The 10,328-nt window shown below is 44.3% G+C and overlaps 1 protein-coding gene across 3 annotated transcripts in view; it reads left to right on the plus strand.

Moving 5' to 3' along the window:
• blo (bloated) overlaps positions 1-10,328 on the plus strand; it is a 130,244-nt gene that overhangs the window by 23,909 nt on the left and 96,007 nt on the right. For all 3 annotated transcript variants that reach the window (XM_018450281.1, XM_018450288.1, XM_018450296.1), the window contains one exon: positions 2,473-6,044. In XM_018450281.1, the coding sequence (XP_018305783.1) occupies positions 2,473-6,044 (3,572 nt within the window). The remainder of the gene's footprint in view (positions 1-2,472; positions 6,045-10,328) is intronic.

The raw sequence follows: 10,328 nt of genomic DNA on the forward strand, positions 1-10,328 counted from the left end.
AAATCGCGAATGTGCGTAACAGCCATCGCGCGAGTCCTTTGGTGCGGTGCGGTGAGACGTGTGAGCGGCGATGCCGAACGCTAAGCAACGGCGCGCTTCCCCTCTTGCCTCTCCTGCCGCCGCATCCATCGTTTGTCAAACTGGGCCGGGCTATACCTCGAGCGACCGGAGCCGTTTCTATTCTTTCTATAGGCGCGCTCTCATTAGTACAATTTCAAACTTTAATATCTCGATTATTATTACGGATATCGCTAAACGGTAAAGGACTTTTATGTTTATTTCGATCCCATCTACCTTCCTGTGGGAGATTGGAAGAGTGGAGCTGGACATCCTGTATACGTTGAAATGATCGGTAGAGCGAAGTCAAAGACGGGCGAGAGCAAAAAGAAACAATCGGCAAACACGGAAAATAAAGACGCGAAGCGAGACGGAAAACGTTGCTTTAATTGCGGTGATAATAATCATTTGAGCGCGACGTGTCCTGCGAAGGAACAAAGTGTAAAATGTTTCGGTTGTAACAAATACGGTCACATAGCAGCAAAGTGTCCGGAAAGTGTAAGTACAGAAGAGAAAAAAAGTTGCAGTTTAGTACAGGCTAATTCTAGTAAATACCGAAAAGACGTTGTCATAAACGGTACAAAGCTGAATGCGATAATTGATTCGGGTAGCGATATTAACTTGATATGCGAGGAAAAATATAAAGAGATCGGATCTCCAACTTTAGGGAACTACACGCTAAAATTCCGAGGAGCAGGCTTAGGAGAAAACGCAACTAGCGCATTAGGCGATATGCGATTAAAAATTTATATTGACGCAGAAATCTACGACATTATTGTGCATCTCGTTCAAGACGGAATGATACCTCACGGCATATTGCTAGGACAATATGGGTCAGGACAAAAGTTATCTACAAAGTATCTAGGACCCTATCGAGTCACACGTGTTCTGCGCAATGATCGATATATGGTAGAAAAAGTGGGTGAAGGAGAAGGATCGCGAAGAACATCTACAGCCGCGGATCATATGAAAAAATGGACCAACTTCCTAGAAGATCCACCTGTTAACAACATCTGAGGACAGATGTCGGTCGAATGGCCGAGTGTAGGATTAGGTTGTTTTAGTAAGTTATATCGTTTCGTGCGATTTGGCGTGGCGATCGCGAGGTATCGATAGATAGTAAGTTTCGAGCGCGGCGGAGAGAGAGAGAGCAGAAGAGAGGTGTGTGTGACGACAAGCCTGGTATCTTTCGTGAATAAAACGCCTTGTATTTTCTTATAATATTATATAATCTCAATATTGTGTACGTTCAATTGATTGAAATACTTCATATCCACCCACACGAGGGTGTACGACATAAAAAAAAGTACTACATATATTATATTCATGACCGTTTTAAAAAGGAAAAAAGAATTAGCACGTAACAATCTTGCAGAAGTCGATATGGTCGTTAACAAGCTATTGATTAAACGACCCATTTATAAATATGACAGCGTTAATTACAAGCATTATATCGATCGCGAATCAGACGATGCGACGGATTAATGGTGGTCCGGATTTAGCAGAAATAGCGCTTGGTGATGAGACGGAAAGACGGCAATTTCTTATGCGTCGGATTCTAGCTTTCAGCTTCTAGCCAGCCAACCAGTGCCTACTGTGCTGGCGCTTGATTAAACTTGGTGATTAACCACTAACGACCACGTGCTCGTCCACTTAACATAAATCGCTAATTTACACGCAAGGTCGTGACATAAATTCATTAACCGATCGAATTTATCAGACGTCAACCTGAGGCCTAATGATGACGTTTCGGAATGCTTCATGATTAAAATTCAGCAATTCCTATACCTGATTATTTTCATACAAATAGAACTGGTGACTGAGAAAAATATAAAAATATTCACTATTGGACAGATTTATTACCATGACTTTATCAAATCATAAAGCAACCAACTTTGGCTCCGTCTATTCATGCCGTTATTAATCGCTACCGTTAGTTTATATAAAATCTAAAAAATATCAAATCTCTTAAACAAATACCAGTTTATCTTCTATCCAGAAAATGTTAAAAATATTATTATTTTGGCGAAAATTTAATTATTTTAGCACAAATTAATTTATTCTTATTTACGAAATACGTAAAGGGATTGATATACATCTAGTGGAAACATTTCAATTCAATAATTTATTTCAAATGAATCCTTTGCTTCTCAAGCATTTCTTTTCTTCGTAATTTATATTTCTTTTTTCTCTTCATGAATGAACGGTGTTACATAAAAATATTATATAAAACGCACTATAAATAATATATTTATAAATTAAATCCAAAATGCATAAATTTTCTCATTGCTCATCCAGTAAAATACAATGCATTTTATTAGAATTAATCAAATATTTTTATACAACACCGTTCAAGTAATTATCGCGCATGATGAAATCAGGCGTTACTAAATACCGGCGTGCTCGTAATTGCAGGACGTGGTGCACCGCGCGTAACCGCGGCTCTCGTGAGCGATGGAGAAGGTAGGTTGATCGCCACCCCGGTCCATAAGGAGAACATCGCCGCGAAGAGTAAGGAGGATCTCGCACAGGAAGCGGCCCTAGTCCAGCAGCAAGCCGGCAGTCTTCACTGCGTGGCACACGACAATCGACGCCTGCCCGGTCGCTTCAGCACCTTGCCAGCGCGTCGTAACAAGAAACGTCCCGATCTGCCAATCGATGTGAGATCTCGCCGCGGTAGCGAGGAGATCGGCACTACGACCGCGAATGCGAACCTCGACACCCCGCGGGCCAAAAAGGAACCACTGGAGAGGAGCGCCAGCGATGCCAGTGCAAAGAAGCTGAAGAGTTCGCTCGCACGATTCTTCTCACCGAGTTTGGAGAGGCGCCGAAAGCCGATTGGCCGAAACGTGAGTGACGCAGGCTCCTGGACGCGCAACGGTGCGCAACGTAAACGGAGCGGCAGTGAGAGCGAGAGTTCGCATCTAAGTACCATCAGCCAACGAGCGAAGAAGCAGCTATCGCCGATAATCGAATCGTCGCCGCACGTCAATCAGCAACCGTTCCACTTTGGCACTGCAAGTGCAGATCGCGAAAACAACAATCGACCAGAGCCGAAGAAGTCCAAAAAACAAGAGGAGCGAGCAAATCCAGCTATCGATGTCGACGAGGTGATATCGCAAGACGTCGAGGCGAGAGAAACGACCGAGGGAACGACGATCGAAGTGCGCACCGACAAGTCTGCTGATAGATCGCCCAGTCGAGAGGCTAGAGTGATCGAACATCACATATTTGTCGAGGGTAAAGACGACGAAGAAAAGAGAGAAACCGATCGAAAGCCTACGGAAACCAGCCGTATCCCCTCGCCCTCGAAAGAATCAAAACGCGAGGGAGACGAAGTCGACGAAGCGGGCACGTATAGTATGCTACATAGTAGTCGGTACGATCTTCAAAAACGCAGCGGAGAATCCACTATTCACAAGATGATCCATCGATTGTCCAATGATCGTTCACCACCGCCGCAGTTGACGAGGACGATGGTATCGCCATCACCGGGATTTGGTCACAATAACAATCGACCGTTCTCGTATACCAGACCAAACGACTCCTGTAGCCCGCCGCCGGCGCAGACCAACGTCATTTACGCGCAAGTACAGCCGGACAAAAAGAAAGCTCAGCGAAGTCACTCTGACAGCGACGAGGGTCTCGGTCTTGAGAGGAAGGACTCCTCCCGCGAAAACAGTCCTGCGGAGAAGGAGTACCGCAGAACCGATTACTCGTACAGCAGTGATCTGCGTCGCAACAATGAGATCAACACTTTTAAATCGAGATATGAGGAAGATCGTAAAAGTAGCAGCCCCTTCGGCAAACACTTGGGTGGTTCAAAGGATTTCATCTCTAGGACCGCCGAGGTCTCGAGACGTCGCGAGTTCGATGAGATCGATAGGCGTCTCTACGACAAACCTGAAAAATACACCTCGACCGTGTTCGTGGACACTTCTGGTCGAGGTAGGGCCGATGGCATGGACGCCAGACGAAGGGATAGCGGCGAATTGTCCTCGAGACAGAATGAGAGTGGAATCTCGCCGAAAACGTCCGAATTGAGCGCCCGACGAGATCTACTGGAGTCCAGGATCAAGTCGAGACTGCTGGCTGACGAGATGTTCGCCGCCAAGAACAGCGCGAATGTACCAGTGAAAAAATCAAGCGAGCACGAAATAATCGACAAACCAATAGTACCGTCACCGGTCACGCCGAATCGGATCGCGTCGCCGAAGCGATATATGGACACCTATATCACGGAGACACGTACTAATAGCAACGGCGAGAAGTACATCTTTGAGAAAGAAATACACGAGGACAACGGCAAAGTGTACGGCTACGAGAAGAAGATCACCAATAAAATCCCGACGAATGGCTACCTCGACACGAAACCAAAAGATGGTTATACCGTGGAAACCAGGACGGACAAATACGGCGATAAGTACATCGTGGAGACGCGAACGCATGAGGGTTATACTGACAATTTCAAACGGTTCCTCAGCGATCGAAGTCAAAGCAGCCCCGAGGAGAGACTTCAGACCGTCAGAAACGGTAGCCCGTACAAGTCATCGCATTATTTACCCGAGGGAACCTCTACGACGATGAATCAGTTTCGCAGCGAGTCACGGGAGAACGATGAGCTGTCGTCACCGATCATCGCCAAAAAATTGAACGAGCGCAAATTCTCGAAGAGCGAAGATTTCCTGGATCGCGACAGCCGGCCGATCAACCGAGACGCGTATCTGCCGAAAACAAAGAAACCCTTCGAATCAATCCGCGGCATGAGCAAGTCGACGCAACGGTTGGATGAGGTCGGAGAGAACGCCAGGGTGCGAGCGCTCAGAAGCGAGTACACCACGAGATCGCACGAGAATCTGAGCAGTCGAGCAGGTTACGTTAATGCGCGAGACATGAGACGTCCGACCGCATTGCTGGATAGCCCAACGATAAACGGGCGCAAAGAGAGATCACCGTTCGCGAAGCGTCATCTAGACAGCCTGCGTGAAGGCCCAAATGATGACTACGACACTGATATCTCGCAGATGACCAGCAGCCAGCTGGAGTCGAAGTACTATAAGGAGACACGTACCACGCAGAGGTACACGAACGGTAACAAACATCCGATTCATGATGATTATGACAGCTCGCCGCCACGAATACGCACCGATCGCGGGGGTTACAATTCTAGCCGGTATGATTCAGACACTACCGCTAGGGATTCGATACGTTGCGAAACTCGCTACGACGAGGCGCGCACTATGAGGAAGGAGCACCGCAAGCTGGATGATGATCCGAAGAAACCATTGAGGCGATCGCGTAATCGGCTGGACTACTTCGACGATTCCGACAGTCCACGAGGAAAGGTGTCCTCGGTCAGTCGTTTGGAGACGTTCACCGAAACGATCCCGACCAGACCACCTAGGACTTATCACGAGGGCAAGTCGAGGCACGCGAGACAGGAGGTACGAGGACACACTGAACGTCGTCATCGCGAAACTAGACTGAGCGATCCAGATCGAAAGGATCGGCTAGCCGATTCCGGGATTGAAAACGATTATAGAAGGGATTCGCAGGAAGTGGATAGGCGGGAGCAGCTCGAGTCCGAGGATGAGGGTTTCGTCAGCCGGCAGTTTATCAAACACGAGCGACGACACACTGATCGTAATATGAACCTAACACCGACGTCCGAGCAACGCAAGTACGACAAATACGCGAGTGATTCGTCGTCAAAGCCGCCGTTGGTCACTGCGAAACCACCTTCTGGCGCCGCCGACAAGAAGTATGAGAAGAAGGCGGCGAAGAAGAGCGGCACCATGAGCAAAGTCAAACAGCTGTTCAGCAAGAAGGAGAAGAAAGCGAAAGAGGAGAAGAGTAAGAAGAGCGCGAGGAGCGGCAGCAGCGGCGCCTTAACTGACGACGAAGTGACTATGAGGTATAGAGAGTATCGTGGATATCAGCTGAGGAGCGCCAAGAGTGCACGGGATTTGGGCAGCGACATCAATCAGGTAGGAATTTTTTTTTCTTTTCTCATCTACGCGACCGGAACCGCCTCGGTACGCGTGAGGTTAACTAACTCACGGTTAAAGCCTCAACCGAGCTCGGGGTTACGTCGACGATGATGGCCGGTGATTGATTGATTTTGGCATCTCAACTCTCTCGGCCAATGAATCGGGCGTTAAGAAAGGTCAATGGAATCGCGCGGATACATCGTAGCGTATCGATTGAAAAAAAAAAACAGTATACCGGAAGTTTTCATGCGAAGAGATAACGGTTAATTATTAACAAGAAAAAAACAGAATTATGTGTGCATAAAATAGAGAAGGCGGCTAATTATTTTCTTTAGTTTTCCGATATTTGTAGAAAAAAATATTCTTCTTCTAAAAATATAATTTTGTAATGATAAATTTAATATAATTAAACTTCATTTTTTAAAAATCGCAATTCAAATTTTGTTTGGTAACAGAATTGTAAATTGAAAAGCAATTTATATATCTTCATTTTCTTGTTAAACGTTACTATTTCTCGATTGAGTTATGTATATTCATCTATCACGAGATAAATCAATATCTAAAGAAAGGAAAAATCTAAGTACATAGCTCATAAACTCAACCCGTTCGTTCTTCGAACACTATATGTCCGGGGTTTTTCCAAGTCTTAACATTATACGCGCAAGTAGAAAGTATACGATGATATATCTAGGCGATCGCGCGATCGTGAACGGTCGTATCATCCCCGTTACTTCGAAAAGAGATAAGGCTCGTGCGACATTAATCAGGATGACCACCGTGCGCGAAATATATGGAGAGTCACAGGGCGTTACGAGATTCCTGTTCCGCTTGTGCCGTATTTATGCGATTGTCGCGGATTAGGCTGACGACGGAGGCAGGGAGAGAGATCGTCCCGCACGAGAGACGGTCTCGCTTCCGCGATCGACCGTCGAATAATTTCCCGATTTTTCTCGCGCGTCTGTAATCCACCATGGCGCGTCTGTAATCCACGATGACACCACAAACGGTGGTACGCGCTACAAACCGGAAGAAACTGGTAATTGGGCTCCAACCCGAGTTGCCGACTGCCGTTGCAATTGCGTCACGTCTAACTGTACAGCCGGCCTTATCATCCACCTGAAAAACGTGACTTTAACGGTCAACTACGCGATAGGATTACACCGTCGCCCACGCCCGCGCGGAAGCGTATTTTGGAGTATCTGTCATGCAAACGCACACGCAACGCACGACAAGGCAACGCGAGATTCCTGTGACTCGAGTCTGCGAAACAACATAGACCCTCTGGCACGCATGTTGAATCAACTTGGCTCGTACTTTCATATTAAATTCGTCATTTGTTATTATTAACCTCACGTCAGCATGAATAATCTCCATACATGACAAACAGTAATCTCCTCCTTTTCTTAATTAATTATTTGCTAGAAGATAAAAATTATGAAAAAATTACGAATTATTGGATTAAAAAGAATTATAAATTAATGTGGACTGAAAAATTATAAAGGCTCTATAGGATAGGGATTATGCGCAAAATACGTTTAAGGTACTGTGAAATGTTAAATTAGAATGAAAAAATCTATTTATTATTACCTTTTGAGGATGAAAACTTTTCAACAAAGAATCTTAAAGAAAATTTTGTTAAGAATCACTAAATTCGATTCTGGCATCAGAATTCTAAAATTCCCATTTCAAAAAAATTTTGAATTTTGAATTCTTTTATTCTTGATCTTATTGTTAGATCCGAATAAAGTATTATTAAATTATCCCGTAGAATTTCATAAAAATCAAACGAGTAAGAAAAAGTATTTAGAGAATAAAAAAAAGAAATCTTAAATAGGATTACACTTCTATAAATTGTGTGTTAATATATATTTTTTAAAAAGAGCAAATATTTTAACTTGTGAAAACTTCATAAATTATTAATGCTTATATATTTATGGCAAATATTACTCGGGAAGTTAATGATATTTGTACATAACTCTGTCATCTTAAAATTACTGCATTAATGCTATCTTACTGCGTTCGATTCATTTACCATTATATACGACAATAGACAGTTACGGATATTATTGTTAGACTCGAATCTGCACGAGGCACGATAGGCTCGTCGTTCTCGCGAGCTAAGCGGGATAGACGTTATTCCATAACGGAGCTTTCGCTGTCGGACGTCGCCGGGGTCCCGTATGAAGAGTAATGATACGGCGTCCGCGAGCGATCATCGACATAAAAGCCCACTGCCTCCTCTCTTGGGAAATAAGTCGAAGCCGCGGCCGCGAGACTTCACCGGACGTAACATTTAACCCGAATGATAGATAATTCTCCGTTCCGCCGTGGCCTGAGGTGATTTTTCCTTGCAGTAAATCTCCGAACGATCGTTATTCCTCGATTGCGCAACTCGTCAAGACTGTTCTCCCGCCAGGTATTCAATTTCGCGAGGAATATACGACGCGTGCGACGTCATATAAAACACTAAAGCGATATTCAACGTGTCAAGGCTCGCACATCTTTTTTGCTTCTCTTTTGATTAATTGATCATTTAGTATTCCGATTACTGCGTATCCACGTGTATTTAAAGTAACAGCAATCGGTCTGAACGGCTTCGTCGCGTCGCCCCAAGACGGCGGTGGCGAGTATACTCCGGCTCTAATTTCCCGCGATCCTCTAACTTGATTACGCGCGAGCACGTGTTATTAACACGCGTTCTCGCCGCTGCACTCATCCGCATCGATTTACCGCGAGCCGCGTGTTACGGTCGTAACGATTTGCGGCGTGGCAGCGAAGGTCGCAGTTGCAGCCGGCCGTGTTGCAAGCGATTCGTGCTTCGGGTGAACGCACGAATATAAAATATCGGCGTTATTATCTAATTAGACGAACACGTCGTAAATAACGAACTCTTAGTGTATCACATCGCTGTTCTGCCGCTGTTCGCGTAGAAAAGTAGACAGAGTTATCGCTCGCACGTCCCGGTATTCGCTCGTCGTTTGAGACCGTTTCCACCGCATGAGTCGTGAGAGCCGCTCGTTGATGACTCGTGATGGCTCTCGAAATATCCGCTCGCGATTCTTGAGCGAATGGACCTATTATCGTTGCCGCAAGTCAAAGAAAAATCAACCGCTATGACGATTTCACTAATCAAATTTGCGTTAATGAATGTTGACTCGATTTAAAGTGACTTATTCTTACTTGTTCATTCAAAATAATGAACTAAATTTCGTTCATGATGTCACTGTTGACATATATTTTAAGTACGCATGCATCTCATTTGTAATACCACCCAGTCGACACTAAAATAATAATATCAATGTTATGTTATAATACTTTCAGTTAGTGACGGGACAATTTATTTTCTTAAGAAAATAGTATTAAAAATAATTAAATATTCGCTTGTATGCAAAGAAATGTAGAAGTCAAACGAAGATCAAAAATTTTAACGAGCATACATTGGACGGCTAGTAACATAATTTTATTCACATTAAAAGTGACAATATACGCACGGATACTTTCAAACTTAACTTGGTCCTTTTTTTCATAATCTGGGCTTCGAATTTCAGTTCAAATTTTTATATTGTTCCAAACCGTATGAAAATCAGAAAAAGTATCTTACATATTTGTGAAAGCTTTAACAACGAGTTTTTAACTATATTCTCTGTAATAATAGAAGTCAGATTGCATTTTATTTACTTTTTCACAGATTTAAATTTATCTATCAGAATTCACAAGAATCTACTGTTTTTAAAGTCCAACATTGCCAGTGGAAGGTTAAATAACGTTTGCAACGAAATATACTTTGAAAGCACTTCAAATGCTCGATACTCTATCGATTTCTTCACGCCTTGAACGAATCAACGGATTTAATCGAAAGAATTGGGCCGGACAATACAATAACTCGTTCAAGATTGATACACGTGCTACGAGAAGATCGAATAACGTAGAAATGAAATTGCGAACATGTACTTTGAAAGCACTTCAAATGTTCGATACTCTATCGATTTCTTCACGCCCCGAACGAATCGGTGGATTTATTCGAAAGAATTGGACCGGACAATACGATAACTTGCTGAAGATTGATACACGTGTTGCGAGAGGCGTTGAATAGCTCGTAGGTACGATCAGTGTCAGTGCCATCGAAACTGAGAGATTAATGGACCACAGCGTGTCGTCGGCGGTTTGATCGAGAGCTGCCGACGCGAGAAAGAAGCTACAATAGCAGAGAAGGCGAGCGTGAAACGCGTCCACGACGGTCTCACGGTGGGTCGGCGTGTCGTTACACAACGCGTTACACGA

The sequence above is a fragment of the Mycetomoellerius zeteki genome, unplaced genomic scaffold (genome assembly GCF_001594055.1).
Source record: "Mycetomoellerius zeteki isolate Tzet28-1 unplaced genomic scaffold, Tzet1.0 scaffold106, whole genome shotgun sequence".
Taxonomy (NCBI): Eukaryota; Metazoa; Arthropoda; class Insecta; order Hymenoptera; family Formicidae; genus Mycetomoellerius; species Mycetomoellerius zeteki.